Raw genomic sequence first — 23,882 nt, forward strand, 5'->3', positions numbered from 1 at the left:
TCCTCTTTCTTCTGTAATTTAGAAGCTTGCATCTCTATTGTCCCTAGTTATTAGTTTTATGTAGCTGATTAAGTGGAAAGCAAAATGAATTTTTGAAATTCATGCATCATCAACAGAACTATTATTTAAAACCTTGTTGTTTACAAATGCCAACAATGATTAAGCAGTGAGATATTTTTTGTGAGGTTACTCATTTGGGTGGAAGACCTTACCACGGTAACACTGTTTTTAATAGTCTCTGATTAAAACAACTGCAAAATTATATGTTGCACTGATATAAAGAAAAACAAAACATAATCTGTAGAACTGCGAGGCACAATGCAGAAAGATTCACTTTACTTCAGATACTAAGATGGCAAAAGGTAGCTAGAAAGTATAACTTTTAATTGTAAATTATGCAGTAACCACTGCAATCTATGACTGGCACCAGTTTTTGTAAAAAAATGAGAAAGAAACGTTCAGCTCCCAAGGCTGGTAGGGATACAAGAAGTCCAACTTGTTCAGAATGAACAAGAGAAAAAAAACAGCCAGAGAAACCATGGCAGACAGATGCAGAATTGCAATGTGTTTGATCTACTGTGTTTGTGCACTTGAGGTACAAGTGCACAGCTGTCATGTCTCATATGCTTGACAAGTCACCCCATGAAGCGATGGTGTCAAACCACTCCAAAAAGTTCTAGAGTTCATTGATCCTGATTCCTAGGCCAAGAGGAGGGCCTTGCTCCCTGGCAGGTAATTTAAGGACAACGATGAACAAACTCTACTGTTTCCTGATCATAAAATGTAGTATCTTACTCTTTCTAGCAAATGCACATCTCATCTGAGATTAGTCCAATGGCTGAATCATCACAGCTGCCGCAACAAAGACCAGATGCTGACAGAGATGAAAAGAGTGCTGATCTGTTGCTCCACACTTCTTACTGAAACAAAAAACTAAAGTATCAGAAGGAATAAAAACAAAAATCGTGAGAGGCAATGAAATAATAATATTCTTTGTTTTATGCATTGTCGTAGGCTATGTAAAATTACAGCTCCATATACGCATACATACCTCAATAAAGATTATGCCTGCGCATGCTTGCAAATTCCTGCAGGAATATGTGCGTGTCAGCGGAGCCACACGACTACTTCTCCAGTATGCATTTCTCAATTTACAAATTAAAGCAGTTAGATCTCCTTTCAGCTGACTGCAACCCATGCACAAAAGGCAGACTAGGGGCACGGAGGAGTGGCTCGGCATGCAGGACTAGGGAAGCATCGGTACTTATTTACCCTCACGGTCAAGCTCCGACACGGGAGTATTTCGGAGCCCCAGGGAGTCGGCTGATCAGCAGGTGAAGCGGTGAAGGCCAGTTTCTGCTGCTCTCGTGGACAAATAACTCCCGTCAGACACGTGCAGGAGTACAGACCCAGCCTTTTCTCACTCAGGAACCTGAGTCTCACACTTTATTACCGCGAACACGCATCACACACCCGAAGACAGCCGCGCGCTCCCGCTCAGCCGGCGGCCTGCGCCCACCCGCGCCCAGAACAGCCGACAGCGTCCCCCCCACCCCCGGCCCTGCGCCGCTGCCCCGGCACACGCCCAACCGCCGCCGGCCCCTCAGCGCCCGCCGCCCGTACCGCTGGCCCGGCCCGGCCCCGGCCGCTACACCGCAGGCCACTCCCCCAACACCACCACAGCTCTCGAGCAGCAGCGCTGGGGCACGGGCTGGAGACGCGGGGAGGTTTGAGCCCCGCCGGCTGCCTTACGGCGACGGTGCTCCCGCCCACTTCCGCGCGGTGCGGCGGGACGGCTCCGGGCGCGCCATGGAGCTCGTACTGCCTGCCCCCCTCCTCCTCCTCCTTCCCTTACTGCTCGTCTCCTTGGCCGTCCTGGCGAGGAGGCGCCGCGGCCGGCGGACACCTCCTCTCAGACTCCTGGTGGTGGCCGGCTCTGGTAAGGAGGGGTTGCCGCCCGCGGGAGCGGGTCGCGCCGCAGAGCGCCCCCGTCGGCCACCAGCAACTACGGCTCCCGGCATGCAGCGCGGGGCGAGGGCCGGCGCGGCCTTCGTCGGTGCGTCCCGGTGCGTGCCAGGAGCTGTGGTGGCGGTGGCGGGCGCGGCAGTACCGGGCTGAGGGGAGGCCCGCCCGCCGGCAGCCGTGCGTCAGGAGCCGCTGCCGGCGTGCCCGCCACGGCTGTGCCCGGGCTCCGCGTCGGGCGCTCGCGGGGCCGCCGCCTGTCTTTGGGTTTTTTAGTTCTTCGTTTGAGTAATTGTTAAGCTTCATTTTTCTTTGGGGCATTTTCGTCCCTATTTACGTCTGACAGTTTGGTTTATGAACCTTTCCTTCAGACGGTACGTGCGTTTCACCGAAGGCGTTAACAAATACATTGGCTAAAACTGATGCGGGACAGACCTGCGCAGCTGCTTGGCCTTCTGACAGAAAATTGTTGATGGCGATTCAGGGCAAGGCTTTCCAAACATCCGTGCGCCCCTTACATACGTGACATTTTGTAATAATTTTCCCAAACCACGTTTCTGTGGTTTACTTACGAGAGTCTCACGTGGGTCTGTCAGAGGCAGTACTGCTGTCCAAGTGTGTCACCCCACACACATCTGCTGCTCCTTGTGACCTCCCCAAAGTTGCAGGGCAATTAATTTGCCCCAAAAAATTAGACTACCTTGAAAATTTGCAGTTGACAAATCCAGGCAAGCTTTGATTTCATCACCTCAGTATCCCTGGGGTTTTTGCGCACCGACTAATTGAGTAATAATCCCAGGATCTTTCTGCACTTTGGGTTTCACTGGCAGTTTTATAATTTTTCAGGTCATCTTTACTTCCACCAGGGCTGGAAATGTGGTTGTTTTTCTTTGGTCCTTTGGAATCCAGTTTGTACATACTAAAAAAATGCATTCACTATACATAAGCTTACCAGGTGAAATAATTCATAAGTCAGTTAAGATTCATATAATGTTGAAGCCTATTCTTCGAGACTTTTTTGAAGTGGGAATCTCCTGCTCCTATGGAAATACTCCGATGATTGCATTAAAATATGTGAAAGCTTCAACAAACCATCGCTCATGAGAAAATCCCTCCAAACGTGTTTGAAAAATACTGCATTAAATTCTACAGAAAGGTGGCAAACTCTCGTGTCTAATGCGGCAGCATAGCTCTTGCTGCTTGTCAGTTTGCCAGCTAAGAGTGCTTGACTTCAATAGCAAAGGTCTCTTAGGAGGCTGATGACACTGGGCAGCAGGAGGTAATAGGAATACATTTGGTTTACAACTTCCAGCAGAGTGAAAAGTAACACATCCAGTAAATGCTTATGCATATACTTACAGGTGCAGTTTCATGTTAAGCGGATCCAGCCCAACAGATAAAAGGTGAACCAGCTCCACTCTACCTACACGCACAATTTTCCCTCTCCCCTCTTCCACTGTTACGGGTATTCCTGTAACTCCAGTTCAGAAAACTCAGCTGACAAAATAAAAATTAACCCTGCTCCCAAAAACCACAATAAGTACACCCTCCCCTTCTCTCTAATTTAGTGCCAATGTAGCTCCCTGAACAAAGTGACCTTACAGTTTGAAGGTTGTCAACACCCATTCAAGGACAGTGGTTAAAGCTCTTGGCTGGAGCTGGGCTGTTTCTTCTGTAAGCACTCAGCTTTTACATGGGCATAGCTGCAGAGTGAAATTGCTGCCTGCTTGATTTCAGTATTACGAGCTGGGATAGCGCAGCCCCTGCTCTTGCAAGTCGTAGGACTGAACTCTGGGTAGGGTCAAGTGGGAGGTACGCTTCCATGGCGCAGCTGTGAGCTGGATCCCATCTAACCTCATTGTGACCATTGCACCATGGTATGGCTTTTGAGTATGGACTACAGTGTATCTCTTTGCCCGCTTGTTTTTGCATTGTGTACAGGATGTTAAACACAAATGTTGTACTTCTGTGTGATCCTGGTTCAATCCCATTTAGCTGAAAAACTTCCATCGTTACAGCTCCAGTGGGAATTGTCTTTGTGTTACTTAAACTTTAATTGAATCCTCTACTCTCAGAAGAGCGTCACTGATAATGTTAGTACTAATAAGTTTTAAAAGGAAAAGTGACTGATTCAGCTGAAGAAATTGAAAGTTACAAAATTTTTCATATATTAACTGCAGTTTATTTTGTTTTTACAGGTGGGCACACAACAGAAATCCTGAGGTTACTTAGCTGTTTGTCAGAGTTGTACTCTCCTAGACATTATATTTTTGCAGACTCAGATAAGATGAGTGAAGCAAAAATACGTTCTTTTGAACAAAAAAGGTCTGAAACATTCTCCAATTCACAGGTAATTTGTTAAATATGCTCTTGTAAGATAAAATTATCTTAACATGACATTCTATTTCAAGGCAATTTGGAAGTGGTTCTTCAAAAGGGTATTTTAAGATCAGCAGGTGCTTTTGATGTTCTAGGTATCGATAATCACTTGCACTAAAGTCCAGCTAAAGGTGCCGTTCTGTACATAGTGGTTTTTACATTTCTAAAAGTGAACTAAATAAACACTATTAATTAATGCTGTACTAGAGAGACGCTGAAAATGCAAAGTAAATGTACCTAAAAATAGCAAATGCCATTCTTGCTACTAGTTTTCACTACCACCTTCCTTACTTTCTCTTAAAATAGTCTTTATCTCCTGTTAACATGTTCCCTCATTGCTTTAAATGGATTAACATAATTGTAGTGAAAGTGACTGTACAAAGAAGGCTATCTCTTGCTCAAGAAAAGCATGCCGAAAATAAATCTCTTAATTTTGTAATTTTTTAGTTTGGCATTTCCCTCAGTGATAAATGGTGGGGTTTGTTTATTTTGTTTATCTTTTTATCAAATGTTTGCTTGCTTTGAGCTAGTTTGCTGTATTATTAACAGACAGCAGTATGGCTCTCTGGCAACTTAAAGTGTGTTCTGATGTCCAGTGGAATTAGTAGAAAGATTATATTTTTTTTAGAAATTGGAATAAGTACAATGGAAACGAATGTTCTGACTACAAAAATCTTAGTGCTTTTGAGCAAGTAGTATAACATGCAGTAAATTAATTATTTACTTGGTATTAATTTCATATGGTGCACTTCTGATATTTCCATTGTCTTCAGCAGTGCTACTGGGGCAAAAAGATTGTAGGACTCGGTACCAATGATTTTCAGAATAAACCCTTTTAATGCAAAGCAACTGCTGCTAAGGTGAGCAACAGGCTCACTTAGGAATGACATTTTTAAGTTTTTTTACCTACCCAAAGCATTGTTCCCTATAAAGCTATGAAGTAGCTGCAGGGAAAAAAAAAAAAAATTAAATATTGAAACACCAAAATTTGATCAATATGGTTTGACACTGCTTCCTTCTAAATCATTCTTAATATGCTGAGATCTGAATGCATGTTGACACATCAAGATACCATTGTGTGAGAGTTGTCACATACTGAAAGAAAACTGTTCATATATGTACTCTGGTTTTAATATGTTGTAGCAGATCATGCCATGTCTTCACCATGGAAGACAAAGATACCTTGCCTACCATAAGCTGCTGAATCAAATGGGGATGACTTAGTTTAAAATTGAGCGTGGCAGTCTCTTCTCTCATTGTGCACCAAGGATGAAAGTCTAGTAAAGTGACTGGAGGTATTTCCTGTTCAGGAAAATCTTATTTGGTAATTAGTCATTCACACAGTCATACTCACTTATCTGAAAAATGTCCAACCCTAAATTACTAAATTTCTTTAAAATACATATTTTGAGTATTAAAGGATTATGTAGTTTTCCACTAGTTCACTTAGTTTTGCTAAGCGGCTTCCCTTTTGTACTCCCTCCAACTGCTAACAGATTATGTAGTTATATTTTCCTTCAACATTGAAAACCAGAGGAACATTTTTGGCTGCATCTGAGTTTGCTGTCTGGATAACAGATGCTCATTTTCCTTTGGCCATTCTTTTTCCACTGAGCAAAAATATTTACAATGAAAAATGGAAGATAAATTTTGGAAAGTGAAGGTCACATGCCTATAACATATATTTGCTAACTTTCGGAGTGTGCTTTCAAGTAGTATGTGTTTTGGCACTGGGGATGCTGGAGATCATCAAGCATTTAAAAATCATGTGTTAGTAGCTTCTTGCAGCTTTGAATAAATTAAAGGGAAAAGTCTGAATGCTTCAACCCATGGTCATTCCCTTCCTCATCTTGCCAAGGAAGTGAATTTTTCCAGAACTAAGGACTGGACAGAAGACAGATTACAATAATGACCTAAGAGAAAAATCAGTGTAGACATTTAACAAATTCCAATGTAAAACCCCACAAATATAACCAATTTCTCTTCTTGATCTGTGGTCTAGCCCGGTTGTAAAAGCTACAGTATTCAGGGAGAAGGAAAGGAAGCCAGAATGAGCATCTTGTTTACAAGAAGCAAAATGCTGCATCTCTACCCACTAAATCTCTTGGGAAAAAAAGTCCAAAATGCCTCCTATGAAAAGTCTCTGGTCCTGCTATCACTTACGTCTTTGTTGCCCCCAGCCTGTAACCACAACTATTCTACACGGATGCCCGCAGAGCTGTTACTCAGGGAACCTTCTGCACTCAGCATAGAGAACCTGCTTCAGCCCCTGCTGACTCTAGCCATAGAAAGACAGCTTAGATTTGTTGACTGAAGAACATGAATTCTTCACTGCATCTTCTACCCCCATTTGTCATGTCCGAGATCAGCAACCAGATGAACTAGCCTTTACATAATGCTCATCTGACTGCATATACTTTTCCATTTTATGTTTCATGAGGTATCATGCTAAGAAATCTTGTTCCTCAGCAGGAAAAAGAACTATGTAAACCCAGTTTCTTTGCAAGCATGGCAGTATTTTCAGTTGAGCGTACTATAGTAATTCATAGCAGTAGCAATTTTCCACCTACTTTTCTTTGCATGCTTGCAAAACAGTAGCATTAGCTAGGTAAAGCACTACATCACTGGTTTTGAAATTGCAATACCCAGTCAACCATTATAGAATTGCCAGTTTGGAACGTTTGTCTTCAAATAACAAAGAGGTTTCTGACTTCACTAAAGATATAAGGAAAAATAAATGCAACAATATGACACCATGGAAGATAACGGAGCAATTTGTCTGTTTCTGGTATCAGACATACTATGCAGTTTTCCAGCAAAAGATGCAGGAGGTACCTTTGTCTGGAATGCTAACAGTACTCCATCAGATTAGAGGCTGGGATCGCAGAAGCATCTGGCAGTGGCTTTTAAATAAACACAAAAAAAAAATCCGGTTTTGTTTCTCAGCTTAATATTGAAGTGTTGATTGATACGTGGGTTGAAGTCCTAACATATGACATAGACACCAATGTGCAAAGTTTCAAGCATGGTTTTTGAAGAGCATAGATAAAATCAGTTTGATCTTTACTTGATTTCTGCAAGTAAATTTCTGCTTTGATACTGTTTGGTGTCCCTGACAAGTTTTGCTGAAATCAGGTTTTTATGAAGAAAATCACATACATTTTTTTGGCAAATATTGATTAACCCTATTCTTACAGTGAAGGGAACACCCTGAATAGCTCTACTGAAACCTGATCTGCCTAAAACTACCTTATCATACATATATTTCTTGCAGAACTGAATACTATGCAAGGGTCTAAACTCCACTTACAGCATTTCTTTTTATCACCTGATCTCTTCCAAAGCTTTAAGAAATAGAGGTAGTGATAACCAGAATCCTGTTGAATAGGGAGCAGGGGGCATGTTTATTTTTCCATATTCTCTTGTCAGACTAATGCAATCGGAGTTTCAACACCTGCAAATAAAACATAAAACAACCAGTTTGTAACATCTGTTAATGCCTGCCAGCATCATTGCACTTGAAGAATCTTATCACAATGAAACAGGATAATTTCAGTCAAGAAGATTAATATTCTGCATTTATAAGTGGGGTGGGGTTTTTATTCTTTCCACGTTATAGATTTAAAAAGCCCCAGTTATCGCTATTCAAGACTGATTTGTAGTTTGTATCTACTGTACAGCTATTGGCAACATAATCTTTCCTGGTCACAAATCACCAGGGCTAAGCTATGACAATTAGCAATGGTGTATTTGAAGTAACTGGGCATTTTTCAGTATTTGTAATGATATTTAGAGTCTCTCGCTCCCAATATGAGTTCTTGCCAGAGTGGTAGTGATCTGGTGTCCCATATGAAGTGAGATAGCGACCATTGACCAGATCTAAACAATGTCAATGCCAATGAACAGTGCACTGCAGCCATTATATTTGTCTTTCATTTAAACAGTAAAAAATTTCATTGGCATCAGGACTGCCTTCTGATGTAGCAATAGTTCTTAGGTGTAGTTCCTCTTCGTCAAGGTAAAAGCCGTCTGTGAAGAGCGCAGGAAGCCTCGTTAACTGCTTAAAGTGTTCCAAGTCAAAACAGAAAACATCCCTGTTTTATTAATTGGATACCTTTTACATACAGTGAATAATCTCTACTTTTGCCTAGGGAAAGAACAAAGAAAATGATTTCTTAAACTTATTTTTTATTTAATGATAAGATGTTCTTTCCTGTTTCTTTATGCAAATTTTTGCTTTTTGAATATGCATCTTGCATATCTTTTGAATACTCATTGAGTACTTATTTAAAGGATAGTGATGTTTGCTGTTACATTTTTAATGGTATGCACCAGGCATTAACTGAGAAAAGTTGTTACATTTTCTGCAGTGTAAATCCACGAAGAATTTAAAGAGGCAGATGACAGAGGAGTCATCGTGTTTGGATTGTATGTAATCAGACTTAGACTTGCGTCTCGGTGACCACGAGGTGGGGCACTACGTTAACATACTGCGGGTGCAGTTGCTCAGGCTGAATTGTTTATTGAGTTCGGAATGTTTTAAAGTAACATTAGAAGAGATTAAAAAATAGATGCATAGTTCTAGTAGTTCATTTTACTTACTAAGAGCTCTAAGCAGGACACTGAATAAGGCATCTAAGAAAAGGTTTCATACCCAAACATTTCCAAACGAGATTTAAAAAAAACATTGGTACAGACAGATCCAATAACTCTATAGAAGGAGCAACAACATTCTTAGAAAAATAACAATTCAGCTTATCGTGCTCTCTTCCAGTTCACCCTTGATCGCATTCCCAGAAGCCGTGAGGTTAGACAATCTTGGACCTCCTCTGTGGTAACAACCCTGTACTCCATACTTCACTCCCTTCCTTTGACCTACAAACTGAAACCAGATTTGGTAGGTAAAGTAAATTTTAATGTATTGAGAACTTGCTCATCTGCATCATAAAAGCATTTGGAATATCAAGACATTGCAGACTGTATCTCATATGTATGCTTAGATTTACAGTTCACAGGAAAAGTATTTTTGAATGTAAAATTAAAGCTGAAAGAGATATAGCAGCAATACACCAAGAGAGAACAGGTTGCACTGCTGGTGAATTAGAGTAGCAAATACCAGTTTCCCCTCTCAAAGTTTTCAGGTAATATTAGAGAGTGTGTCACTCCCTTGTTAATGCTGGTAGAGCTAGCACAAACAAGGCTGCAAGTTCTTGATAGTATCTCTTCAGGATTGCAACAGCACAAACTGTGCCTGAAAGCCTGGTTATCCTGTTGGCTGGTCTTGCTCCTGAAATGGTATGACCAGTCTGGAACAAGCAGGTTCAGACCAGCAGAAATATATATGGATTCAGTTCTTGTGCTTACATGGACTTTTCAGCTACATGCATATTTATTTAGTCTGTGGCTGACTGACATTAATTATCTCATCTAATGACAAAAAACATCACTGCTGAAGTGGCAACTCCTCATGCTTTAGTAACTTTTTCAAGCTGTTCACAAAACTGCAGTCTTATGCTAATTACAACATTTATTTTAAAATATTCCACAGACTTAATCAAGTCAGAAGCATTCAGGGTTGTTAGATTATAGAAATAAAATAATTAGAGGTATCCAATCAATAAAATGTTGTGTTAATGCAAGACTCAAAACGTAGTGCACTGGACTCCCAGGTTTGAGTCCTACAATTCTTCAAGAGAAATTTTGGTTAAAACTGGCTTTTTGCTAGAGGAGTTGTCATCTTAAGGAGTCAGTTATCCAAATCAGAGTTTTTAGAAAAAGCATTATCTAAGCAGAATTTCAAATTAATATTTTATGGCTTTTAAAATATTTAATGAAACCTGTAAAAACTTGTGCAGTTACAAGATATTTTTCATAATTTAGTAGCAGCATATATACACCCACAGAGGATGTTTGTAAGCACACTCTTTTTAGCTCTCACTGTGAACTATAGGGCTAATTCTAAAGAAGCTGCTTTAGAGGAATGTTTAGAGAAGCTGCTGTGAATAATTTGATCTCATTGGCTTCAATAATACTGGTCAGTTCCTGTCAGATCAAAAGCTACTTGCTTGCTGGAGTTTTCAGAGCAATTTAGTGTGCAGAACAACAAAAGTAGCTTTTTGCAGTTCTTGTTTTTCAAGCCCATTCTGAAAACTAGACGTAAAGTTGGGACGGAGGAGGAGATGGCATACTATTCTTTTTACAGTGATTTTAATTTTGTGGAAGGAAATAGTAGAGGGATGTTTACATGAAGCAGACTTCTTACAGCAAAGGTGACTAATAAATATTTAGGAATCACTTTGCTACACCACTGGTTTCATTTAATGTATATACTTTTTTTTTTTTACTTATTATTGCAAAATAAATTGACTGGAAAATCTCACTGTGTAGCTTAATATATTATCAAAAGCGTCAACAGGACATAAGAGAAGAGCAGGAAGTTACTAATCTAATTCCATGGTTTCTCTGTTTACAAGAGGAATTTGAAATGATAGTGGGATTTACAGGTGGAATTATTAGAAATTGTGTTGGAGTTGATAAACTGTGGTAAGCTGTCAAAAGCTTAACACTTTCAAAAAACACTTGTACTTGTAAAATTGAGAATACATTTTAGCAAGGCCTTTAAGCCCTTTGAGGCATTTAAGGGAACCACTGGCTCAAAATGCTATCCAAAGAGTCATTATCCATGATTAGAAAAGGGCAGGAGGGGAGGGTGTTCCCAAATATTTTTTTTGCCAGGTACCATCATCAACCACAATAGCAGCTGGTACTGCCACTGGAAGAAGCATCTCTGGCATTATGCCAAATCTTATACCACTTGAAAGCTGCTTGCATACTGCTACTTGTGTGCATATCTTAGTTTAAGAATTCTGTAAAATACAGGAAGTCAGAGAGCTATAAAGATTTTAAAACACTTATCAAAAGGAGAGTGATCTGGGGATTAAAATGCCTTGTATTGCTAGTGAAAGATTCTGTGTGGTATGTGAAGCAACTGGTAATATTTAATTGCTGTTAGAAGAAAATGTGTGTGGTAAATTGCAACTCCCCCTACTCTTGGCAAAGTGTAACGCTTAGTAGTTTAAAGAACTAGAAAGGGCAGGACAAATGCTAGCATTTACAGGACTTACCTATAACTTTTGGTACAGAAATCAACACCCGAGTTTAGAAACAAGCACAGTATTACATGATGCTGAGAGCTTCATATTTTTCAACAGTAGACCTTACGGCTACTGTACATTTTCAGTCTAGGCAACTGTTTTTGTTTAACTGCAGGAGGGAGAGACAACTCTGAATTGCCTCTAAGTCCTTTGTACGTTTGAGTGATCCCCAAATCCTTACACTCACTTTAAAGCTTGTCAGAAATGTGTGTATGTTTGAAGAAATGACTGAAGTCTTCTCCAGACACCTAAAAGCTAGAGAAAAGCAGAAATGTTGCAGTTTTCAAGGAACGCAGGACAAGAGAAGTACTGCAAAGGGAGCCTGAAACCATTAGGTGCACAAAGGCAAGATTTGGAGTAGATAGGCTTAGGTTGGCATAACTTGCATATCTGGGGAGCCACAATAGGTGTAAAGGGGAAACAGCAAACCTAGCTGCACAGGTGTTACTTTATATGTGCTTATTTACATGTGCACTGTGTCCCCTTTGTATCTCCCAGTGATCTTCTGGCAAAGTTTCTTAGTTTAGTTTGCATGAGAAAGCAGTTCCATCTAACCCTTCTTCAAGATAGTGAGTTCAGAAAGAATTGAACAGCTTCCAGGAGACCTTTGCTGTCTTGCAGGACTTGACCCACACTTGAAATGGACCCCCAGAGAGGAGAGTTTAAGAAATGTAAAAGTTAGCTTAGTTGTTCAGTTCAAGATCACCTTCAAGAGGCCCATTTCTGAGTTATGAACATCTGTGCTCTGCAAAGTTAAGTCCCTTTAGAGATATTAAACCAAGTAACAAAATTAAGATGTCAGAAGCAATGATCGGCTTGTGTTCCTATAGCCAAGAGTTATAGAAATATAGTGTCAGAGCATTTTGCAGGCGCATCTATGCTGAGCAATTTTTACAACATGTCAACCTTAGATAGGCTTCCTATGCAGAGGCCTAAAATTCCAGGAAAGCAAGGCTTGTGCCAGCACACTCTGCCTACACCTTCCTTCCCCCAGAAAAGCTTAAAACCATTTGTCAGTTGCAGCCAGATTTAATATGCAGTCATAGCCTCAAAGTCTGCAAATTCCTGCCATGAAAACAGACAGCTGGTCAGAGAGGAGAGACTTTTATTGCCTTCATTGAGAGAAAGGCCGAGAAGAAGCATAAAACCAGAATAAGATGTTAGAAGATCTACCGTCTAGGGAAAGATGCAAATCCTTCTTAGACAGTTAGAGAAAATTAGACAAGCTGCACAGAGATTTTTCCCAAAGACAGAAAATTACTGAATCTTACATAGATTATTTGATGTCCAAGAAGGAATAAACTAATGTTACAGCCTTCCTATAATATGCTTGAGTTAGTCAGTCAGTAAGTACAAGTTCAGAGGAAACCAGTCTTCGGTTCTCTTGCTGTTTACAGAACTATTGTCCCTGAGCCCATTTGCCAAACCTGAAACCAGGTCTTCAGGTGATCTAGCTGTTTGGCTGGGTTGTGATTATTCCAGTCATGCTGGCATACCTGAAATTCAAACTGAAAACAAAGGATACGTGTGCACCACTCAGCAGAAAGCTATACAGAGACTGCATCGAGTCCTTGTTTTCAGCCATACGTGGGCTATGTAGTTGGGTCAGCAATTTGCTCTCCTTTAGCGTAATTAAATTTCACCTAGAATTGTGCAGAAATGCTGCGTAAAGCTCCATTCATTAGTGGATTGTGCATCCTGGACCCTTAGGACCAGGCTTTGTTTTTGTTTTTCTGGGGTCACTTCTCAGCAGTTCCTACTGCCTCAGTGCTCTACAGAGCCTGAGATAAGCAGTTATTTTCAGATCCCTGCTATTTGGAAAAGCCTGGGTTAAATCAGGCAGAGAAGGCAGCCCTTCCACCTTAGGGCCTCCTTCCCGCAGAAAGTCTGTAGTAAGAAGTTTACATTTGCACAGCAAGTACAACAAGCCCTGCTGTCTCCCTCCCCACCAGCTGTCAGCTGAATGGTTCTCTCCTTTTTAAACTTCTTTCTAGAAGCCTGAAACCTGCACAGCTGATTATACTTCTAGCAGTCTCCCGATTCTTTTATGACTGCACATCCCATCACACATGCCTGGTCCCCTGACTGGTTAAATTCACTATGACAAGCTTTTAGAGTTATTACAGAAGTGTTCACACAGTAAGCTATATGAAAGGAGATCATTATTTCATTTAGCTAAGATTTTCCATTCTTTGTGCCCTGCCTAAAATGTCTTAAGTTCATAGCACTTTAACAAATTACTGTGACGAATAATAAGTTATTGTCCCTTGTATCACAGTTCTTATTAGAACTTTGTGGAAAGCTTCAAAATCTGAGTGGTGACATTTTTTCTCCATTCACTTTATAACAAGTTAACTTTGTATAATGCAGTATTAAGACTCACTGAATCTTTCCCCACTATAATTCTTTTGGACCAGATTGATTTTACAGTATGTCTGATCTACCATTGTTCTTCTGGGATCAAAACAGTCAAAATAGGCAAGAGTAAGAACATCGAATTAAGACCATCAGTGATACAAACTGTATCGTCTAAAAAGAAAACAAGTTAAGCCATCCCAATTTGTGTTTAACTTCTCCGTGTTAATGAAAATAGGAGTCTTATTCACCCCTCCTCTACCTTGTGTGCTGTGTACAGCTACCCTGCAGCCACAATGTAGAATTACCCTCTGCTGAGCACAGATAAACGTCTAAAGCTGTTCAAATCAGTTAGTTTAAAGCTAGGTTGTAGCTCTGCTCTTTCTGTGACTGCCAGTTAGACATGCCTAAAGACACTACATTTCAGAGGGAGGATAGAAGTAGCAATAAAGATGAACTGAGATCTTAGCTTAGATTTAAGCAGAGTTTAAACTAAAGACAGATCAGTCTTAACTCATCAGCTATCAGGTTCATTATGAACTTACTGAACACCCTGGTCACACTCCCACATATGTTATAAAGCATGGTTTCAAGTAAACAGTCCCTCTAAATCTGACCACTGAACCAGACCACTGGTATGCAGATACAGATTGCGAACACCTCTAGGTTTTGCATTGTAAAGACATTTCAGGCAGGTATTTGATGCGGATTCTTGCTATACCAACTGCAGTGATTAGGCAGTAGCACCAAAGATGTTTATATACATACAAAATACCGGTTTTAGCTAACCTAAAATACCACTTTCAAGTTCTGGTTAAATGAATGCCTGACTAATGAAAGACACATTGAGATTTGCAATTAAAGGATCATTTTATGCCACTGTTAGTAATATGTATGATTATATTTAACAGTCTTTGGATTTAATTTCTCCTTTCATTTTGAGTAGGAGTAGGCTACTGTAATAAGCAGTACTTTTTGATATCAGAACATGAGATAAGCCTTTATTTTTAAATGGGTTTTAAAAGGTTAGATGGTATTTCTCCCAGTGCTCTGACCAAGATATTTTAGTCAGGTTCAGACCTAACCAAGGTGACACTTAGAACAACAACTTGCTGAAAGACAGCTAATACCTAGTGTTTGTAGTTACAGATGTAGTTCGGTAACTACCATTTCATTTACTTGGCAAAAGCCTTTTACTGAATTTTTTTATGACTAACGTTTTGATCCACACAAAGTCAGATTTCCTTTACTTCCTACTAATTTATCAGCAGCAATAAACCACAGACCCACTCTGTGGTAATGTAGGTAGGGAGTTAGGTTTATTCTCCAGCCTGCATCTGCCTTTTTTAACCAACCTTCTATCCATCTCCCACAGTTTCTCACAAGACTCACTGGTGCCACTATTTCTTGACACAAACTGCTGGCAGAGATCATGAGGTTTGATTGTTCCCACTGACAGTCTGGATGTTAATTTAATGTTTTAATAATCAACACTAACATTCCAACAGACTTGAGCATTAGTACCACTTTCATACCTGTCATTTATTATTATTTTGAATTGATTGGTTCTATGTTTTTGATTTTAGATTTGGCAGCTAGGCTGGGGAGTATGCTGAGCTCACATGTCCCAGTCTGCTTCCATATACCTGCAGGGATGGAAACTTCCACTCCGAAGACCTTTTAATCCCAATGACAGACCTGCCACCTTTCACCTGAAATACAGGGACAGTTAAGTAGGGTGCCTAAAGTCAGCGTCATCTAAAAAAAAAAAAAAAAAAAAAGTCAAACTTGCATGTTTCTTTATGCGTCCAAATCTAGATTCTCAAACTTCCCTCACTAAGCTGTTGCCTAACTTCTGAGGCTCTTAATGACCTCAGTTATCTTTCTTTTCATCAGTAAAGCCTCTAGGCATACCCAGAAACAGACCTGAGCTGTTTAAGACTTTACAGTGTCAAATAGCCACATGCATAGCCAAACTCCTGAGCTCTGCTGAGATCCAGAAACTAGGAGCATCTCACTACTTTGCATGTGGATACTGATCCAAATCATATCAGCTGCGCCTCTTCCCTTGTCTCTTGCCCCTGAGGACACTGGGCTGGTAACTCTGGGTTGAGCCACTACGTGCCTAGAAGGCAGAAGTGACAATGCTCAGTGCTGTTACAATTAAATCCTGTTGTTAAACCTAGTTCCTAGTGGTTTTGTGGAACCTCTCCTTTTCTCACACAGAAAAACCCACTAGGTAGGATTTTTATGTCTCTCTCCTCAAGCTTTTATAAAGTGAGAGCTGGGGAAATGAGGGGGTCGGTGATGCTTCCCAATTATTTCATTCTATGATGAAAATAATACTCAGAAAAAAAGTAGTGCACATTAGAAACCCAACTGCAGTGTGCTAATTTAAGTCCTTGCTCTTCCACTTCTCTCTTCCCCATTCTGGCATTCACTTATCTTATTTATCCTAGTTAGATAATCTGCCTGTAGGACCATGCATGTCCCTGCTTGTTTTGAAGAGCACCTCACGTACTGTGTGTATTGTGTAACAACAACGGGAACCGTACCAACAAGATACACAGAAGTGGGCTAGAAAAGTTTTCGAGGCAATGCTACAAGCTATAGCTGCTGACCAGCCTGAACACAAGCTGTTGCTATAGAACAGTATATCTTTTTGCATCCCTGATGATTCAAGTGATTTAGACAGTAGAAGATGAAAGTGTATCCAGGTATAATTCAATTCTACCTTAATTACCCAACTTAAATCAGACTATACATCTAGATTTTTTTGGCCTAGCCTGCATTCTGCAGGTAAATTCAAACAGCAAATAGGGCGTGAAGTTCTAGCTGGTTTTATTTTCAGGTTGTGGAGGGAAGTGAACTGGGTAAGATCTTCACTAATTCAAAAAGAATAAGCCAGTAAGTAGTTTAATGACCTTTATATTGTTCAAACAGAACCTGAAATTCTTCTTGCTCCCCACCAATAGCAATAATAAGGAATTGTTGAGGAAGGTTCCTGGGTTGGTTTTTTTTTTAAACCTTAAAAAAAATATAAAAAATTCTAAGATAGTTTTCCTTGATGTTCAAAACTTGAATTTTTAGACATTCTAAAGAGCTAGACTAGCAAAAGCTTTAACAAGGACACTCCCTCCCACGTGCTTAAGTATTTGAGCTAAAGAGAAATCCCTTTCTCTCTGAAATTCTCATATTTCTCTTGTTTTTCTGATTACCAAATAGATTTACATTCCCAAATTCGAATAAGTATGTTATTACGTTTTTTTTTTTTTTTTTTTAGTTTTCCTTTCAGTGTCCAAGGACCTCTGCTCAGTTACATTTAGTGAAAGCTGTTCAGGTTCCCTGTCACTGGAGTCATTCTCTGCCCCATTTCCCTTGCTTCTGAAAGATCCTTCAGATTATTCTACAGTCAGATTTGTAGTTTCTTGAAGGAGGCTTTCTTTGTGTCAAGACAGTGTCTTCTGCTCCCTGTTAGTTTTCTGTATTTGTATGTCATTGAATTGTGTTTATTGTTACTTTATTACCTTTGTGAAAGGCTTATTATTTTTGTCTGCCATTGTTTCTAGAATTTCTTAAAGCTGATTTTTGTAAGGTTGCTATGGCACTTCGGTTTTTTTCATTATGTAAGTCCAGCTACCAACAACACAACATTTGGGTGTCTATCATCAACTAAGAACATGCAATGAAAGTAAAAATATAACGCACAGATTATAATCCCTTTAGCTGCTTTCTCTAATTGGTGCATTTCCTTGCTGATCTTTGAAAAGTCATTCCAAAGCCAGAATTCGCTTTGCCTAGCAGGGTGGAAACTTGTCAAACTTAGTCTAAATTGAGGAACTTTCTGCTGAAAATAGCTTTGGCTGAGGAGTTCTGTTAGTTCTGTAGATGGTCTAAGTTTTTCATCAGAGCTGAGTGAGATTGGTTTATGCTCATCCTTTTTCTTGATAGAGGAATTAAGGGATTTGTTTTGGTTTTTTTTGTTTTTAAATGAAGCCTTACTTGCAAACAGGCAAGATTTTTCTTAAGTCTCTTCTATGAGAGTATGGCAGTATGGTCATGTTTTAAAACAACTCCTTTTTCTTCTGTGCTAGCTTCTTTTGAATTGTAATTCAAACTGGTTTCCCACTTCCTCTCTTCCATGTTTTCTTCTTTTTTTATCCCCTTTCCTTTTCTCTTGCCTTCCTTAAAATGTCAGGAACAGCTATTCAAATTTCCTTGGCATTTCTAACAAACCTCAGAGAAATCTTCTGGGCTTTCATATCTTAACAGGGTGAACAGTGAATTTTTGTTCCCAAATATTAAATAGCCATTGAAATTAAGTATTTATCAACAAAAGCTGAGTTTTAGCAGTCCACCAAAAACACCAACAAAATACAATTATTAATAAATTACTGCTTTTAGGCCCACACTGGTTCCTGAGAAGCAGAAAATACCTAATTTGGTGTTTTTTCCTGCATGTTAAAAAGTAGGTCTGTTTACTTGCATAGATATACAAAGATCATGCAGTTAACCCAGCTTGGGTCAGTTTTGCATCACTCCACTTGCCTTTGCCTCTTCTAGTAGTTCTCTGTCCCCACCATCTATTCCCTTATTCTTACCTCCATTTGTTTAGCACTGTGGGGAAGGGAGCATTACCAGGACTAAGGAGGCCTGAGCGATGTCCTAAACATACTCCAGGAGGTACCGCCATAGCTGGCAAGCAGCACAGTCTTCAGTTCACATGTGTGCATCACCCTGCAACAGCAATCGGCATTCCCACACAAGCCTGCCCAGCCCTAAAAAGCTGAGCAGTTTTTCTGCTCTTGTCCAGGTGGCAAAGGCCAATCTCTGTGGAAGTCATTAAGGAGAACAGCAGGTGTTGACAGTTGCTTATTCCACTTTCTGCTAAGTTTAGGGGGACTTATGTTGTCCTCCCTTTGTGGTATTTTGGGAACATAAGCAGTACTCAAATACTTGTTCATTAAAGATATACAGCAAATGTATGTTTACATATTTATGAGAAAAACTGCAAGTTTTCTGCTTTACTCATTTTTGTTTTAACCAGTGGCCTGACATTTAATCCCAGAGAAGCTGTGAGCTATGCTTTCAGTATTTTAGCTGGTAAATGTCACTCTGCCACAGTGCTGCATTCACCAACTCTAAAGCAGCTTTTATCAGCAGTGGTGCCATGTGCCAGTGTTCCCAGTGTGCCAGACTGCTGGCTTAGCTTGTTTTCTTTCAACAGCTGTAGAAAATATCTGAAACAGAAAGTCAAGAACTATTCCATTTTTATATGAAAGTGATTAATATGAAATTAGGTTTAGAGAGAGTGTTGCTAAGTATAAATGTTATATTCTGATCCTTTACTTTTAAACCTCCATTAATATACAGCTTGATTAGTTTATTGTACTCTTTAAAAGTCTGGTTACATTGAATTGGTAGAGGATTTTAGTATGTAGGATTTAGTTTATAGGTCTGGCTGTGAAGCCAGGCAGCCAGTGAGCCATTTTAACAGTTAGCTGGACATTTCTTTGCATTAGAGACAAATGTAAATGGCATAAAGAGACCTGCAGCACTGGCTTCTGGAATGATCTCTTATAGCTTGTTGGCAGCAAAGTCAGATAGCCCAGTGACCAAGAAAGTCCTTGGGCAGTTGCAGCTCAAGAGACCGCAAAGGTGACACAAAAATTGTCTTTGGCCCCTTTACCCCTTTCTGCTGCCTCACCAAGGAAGGCTGAACCAAATAAACTAGAGATCTTCAGAGATCTTTGCAACACAAATATTCTACAGGCAGCCTTGTAGCTAAAGTAAATAGATATTGGGAAACACTTACCCTGAATAGCCGGTTGACCTTGTAGAGGCTCTGGTCCCTTCTTGCCCAATAGATGCCTGCTTCTTCTCCACAGCATACTAATGATGGCCACTGGATTCCCTGAGAGATACTTGTATTCTGCTGGAGGGGAAAAACAAAAGCCTTGGTCTTTTCAAGGTGGAAGACATCAATCATTCTCAAAAATTTACTTTTGAACAGTGTTTTGAAATTCACTAGTAGGACAGCTCATCTTCTCTTACATGTTTAAGGAAGGCTGTAGATGATTCAGTTCCTTTCCACCATCAACAAGTTCGTATACTGGCAGGAGCTGAACAGCAGCATTTCTAGCTTATAGATTCCACAACGGTTCCTCTTCTTTATAATGTGCATACTTGTTTTCTCAGAAGTTTCCCCTGTGTCCCTTAATGAGCGTATGATGTTGGATTCCAAGCAGCAGGAATGCTGGTCTTCCTTCCTGCTGATGGTGTGAGAAGGAGTAAGTAGGACTGGTCAGACTAGATTTTTGGAGGGGAATTGCCACTCCAACACATAAGCAACTGCACCAGATCTAGGTATCTAGACACGCACTGAAGGTTAACTGAAGGTTATTTTTTAATGATCAGAAAGATTGACTAATAGTTCTGACTTACAGATCACGACCCCAAATTCAGATAGGGATCTATTTGTCTGTTGGCTTCAGCAGGTTTATACCAGAGTCTCTTTCAAGGGACAATTCCTAAACCCAAGCATTTTAGAACAGGAACATCTATAGTCAGAGTATTTTATGGGCATTTTGCATACAGAGATCCTATAGAGCCACATCTGCTTTGTCTTGTTTGAACTGGTATGTGTGGAAGGGGAAAGAGCAGAGGACATGAGTTATGATCAGATCATGGCTTTTTAGAGATGCCTAGCCCATAATTTTCCTGATCCTTTTTACTGCATGCAAGTACTTTTCCATGAATTAATGGGCATCTGAGAAGCAGCTTACAAGTTATAAACAGTCAGTAGAAGGTATAAATCGAGTGCATCATATCAAAACCTGGATATAGTAAAGGTATTATGATTTTAATTTTGATTATTGCTTTTCTGTTTCGCACCTCAGCAAAGTAATAACAGCAACTCAGTGTGGCCTTTAGAGCTACATATAGATTCAGAAATAGACCCATTTACTATTATTTCATGATGTGATCTTTTGTGAGTACACTTAGTTTGGAATTCATTCTAGCATTTACCTTTGTGTGTGCATCTAGACACAAGAATACCAAATACCAAAAAGACTGGAGCTGCTAGCCAAGTTTAATAAAGTGGGGAAGTAGGATGAAGTGTATGGCACAGTGGCTTGGTAAAGACCATGCTTGTAATAATTCAGCTTTCTATAAAACCTGTTCTACAATTCTCAACTTCTGCACTGAGGAGAATGTTAGGATGTCTACCCAACCTAAATCATATTTGTGATTGGTATTGTGTCAGACTCTGGACAGTAAGGGACCGATGTGAAACTCTCTCCTTGCTTTAGTTATCAGTAGCCATGTACCAGTAGCACAATCAACATCAGTGCAAATTAATGAAACTTGTCAAGAAATAGGGCAAAATGCCTGGTTTAGTTCACAGGTATGGAAAAGTTTCTTTGAAGTGCTAAAAGGCAGCGTGTGTGTTTGGTTTATGTCCTCACTTGCCAAGCCAAATGTATAAAAGACAGATCTTCATTCTCAGCAGATTGTAGACTAGGTTTTAAAGTATCAGCATGGATTTACTTGAAATCAGGTTCAGCAGGAGGTTTGAAACCATAGTATATTACTCTGATTTCAAAAATCTAGTATGCAAAGTTGATGTGTTCAGCTTCTTTCCTTCTTACCTATATAATTGATAATATAAAAGTATTACACTGTTGCAATTTTCTTATACAAGTATTTATGGCTTTTGATATCCTAGAATTTCAAGATTAAAACAGTATACAGCATGTTGCTTCTTAGGGTCTTCCAGAAAATGTCAGCAAGTTTTGCATGAATAAATAGTTCCGTTAAGATCAACAATAAAAACAGAATAATTTTGCATACAGTATTGCATTCTGTTGATTCTGATAAGAAGACACTGTATTACAGTGATCACATCCCCAAGCTAGATTTCTGGGGCCATATTAAAGGCAAAGGAAAGTATAGGTGAGAGAGTTTGGAACTCAGTAGCACCAAACCTGCTGCTGCTTTTAACTAAGGCAAGGTGCTGTTAGCCAGTTTATCAGTGGAATCTTACCACGAAGCAGGGAAGGAAACATTCTAAAATGTTTGCTAGAGCCCTGAAACAGAAGCTCTGATTTTTTTTTTTCCCCCCACCAATATCTTTCACAAGCTGGTGAACTTGGAACAAAAAAAAAAAAGTGAGTTTATAGGATATAGGGCCATGATATTATAAAAGAACTCTCTATTTCCACGTAATCCCCAGCTGTGCAGGAAAGTGCTGATTACATGGTAGTAGTTAAATTTAGTAAGAAATTCCTTGCCTGAAATCAATTTTGATACCCAAGTACAGTGCCTAACATACCCTGGTTTAAACCTTTTACTTTTAAGCAATCTGTTTTTCAGTTTACCAGTGTCTAAAATTGAAAGACCACTTTCTTTTACTGTTAACATTTATAAGTGAATTTGAGATCCTCTGCTACAAGGGCATGACATGTATTTACCAAAACACCTTCCTTCTGTATGCTTGTTTCTATGTACTAGTGTTTATTAAAAGAAAAAAAAAATCCAGTCATGCATATCAGCTAGTAGATTCTGATGAAGGTCCTAATTCATCAGCACATTTTTGCTGAACTCTAAAGTGTTTTGCTGACTTAAGCCAAAGTTCAAGAGGTTTATAAATGGATCCCAGATTTAGTAATCCTAATTAAACTTCTTTCGCCTTATTATGCCTTAATCTGTGCACAAATCTCATTATTGATACAACACAAAGCAGCGACTGAGAGTAGAAGCTGTTTTATATACCCGTGAGTCAAGGAATTCTGCTTCTTTCACAGAAATTAACTGTGCCATCTCAGAGCTCTTCTCCTCCTCCTTGACATATAAAGAAATGTGATTTTTTTGGCAGCTACTTTGAAATAATGTCTTTTGTTTGCCCCATTCCCCCCCTTTTTTTTTTCATAATCACTTGCCTCTTCTGTTTTTTTGAAATATCTTTGGAAATAATTTTTTTTTGTAAATGTAATGTTGTATGAATTTTAATTCTTTTAATTCTTTACTGTATGAAAAAAATCGTATTTTACTTTTGTAAAATGTTTCATCTCTTCTAGATACTGTGCAATGGACCAGGAACATGTGTTCCTGTCTGTATATCTGCTCTTCTTCTTGGGCTTCTAGGAATAAAGAGAGCAATCATTGTGTATGTAGAGAGCATCTGCCGTGTGGAAACTTTATCCCTGTCTGGAAAGATTCTTTACTACTTTTCAGATTACTTCATCGTTCAGTGGCCTGATCTAAAGGAAAAATATCCCAAGTCGGTATATCTTGGTCGAATAGTGTAACTACAGAAGACAGGCTTTACATATAATAAACTCTGCAAGCTCCTCGCTGAAGAAATTCATTCATGTAGCGATTTATTTTCAAGGATTCCTGTTAAGAAATTAGGCTGGTACTCGAAAAGGAGACAATAATAAAGATACCTCTGCATTTAAGTACATTTTTGTGTAGTTGTATTTACTGCCATCATGTATGTCTGTTCACCAATACCCCATAATGGCTTTAAGTCTACGCTCTCTGTTTTCATCTAGTTTTCCTGCTATGTGAATGGTAATTTTTTGTCTACAAATAAATATAGGAATTTGTACGAATTGTAACATTTCCTGTAAGGAAACTTTGTGTAGTTTTCTAAATTGTAAGAAACAAAGTCTTGTTCTAGCACAACAGACTTTATTTCCTGTATGCTAGCAGTGAAGTCCCTTGTGAATCCTTAGAGTATAAAGGAAGCAGTTATATTAAGTTGGCTTCATGACAGTTTGTACTCTACAGTCTTCCAAAACCCCGAAAGCATTAAACCAGTATAATTTTTCCTCTGGGCTTGTCAAAGCTGTCCTTATAATCTGTAGTGCACCTTTTGAAAATTGTTGCTCACTTCTTAAGATAAATAAAGAGGTGACAAGTGTCATGCTATAGGCACAGTACTTACAAATTTAAGAAGTACTTTCTTCAAAGCTGACGTGCAAAAATCCTTAGCAAGTTTACATCATGGAGAGCAAACTGTCACTT

The 23,882-nt window shown here is 39.5% G+C and overlaps 1 protein-coding gene across 1 annotated transcript; it reads left to right on the forward strand.

Annotated features, from left to right (window-relative positions):
* The first annotated feature begins 1,809 nt into the window (after positions 1–1,809).
* ALG14 (ALG14 UDP-N-acetylglucosaminyltransferase subunit) lies at positions 1,810–23,285 on the forward strand. Its single transcript, XM_059822173.1, has 4 exons — positions 1,810–1,939; positions 4,161–4,312; positions 9,116–9,238; positions 22,931–23,285. Exons 1-4 carry the CDS (start codon positions 1,810–1,812, stop codon positions 23,159–23,161), a joined length of 636 nt encoding a protein of 211 aa, XP_059678156.1. The 3' UTR covers positions 23,162–23,285.
* Positions 23,286–23,882: the final 597 nt, after the last annotated feature.

The sequence above is a fragment of the Gavia stellata genome, chromosome 10, assembly GCF_030936135.1.
Source record: "Gavia stellata isolate bGavSte3 chromosome 10, bGavSte3.hap2, whole genome shotgun sequence".
NCBI lineage: Eukaryota > Metazoa > Chordata > Aves > Gaviiformes > Gaviidae > Gavia > Gavia stellata.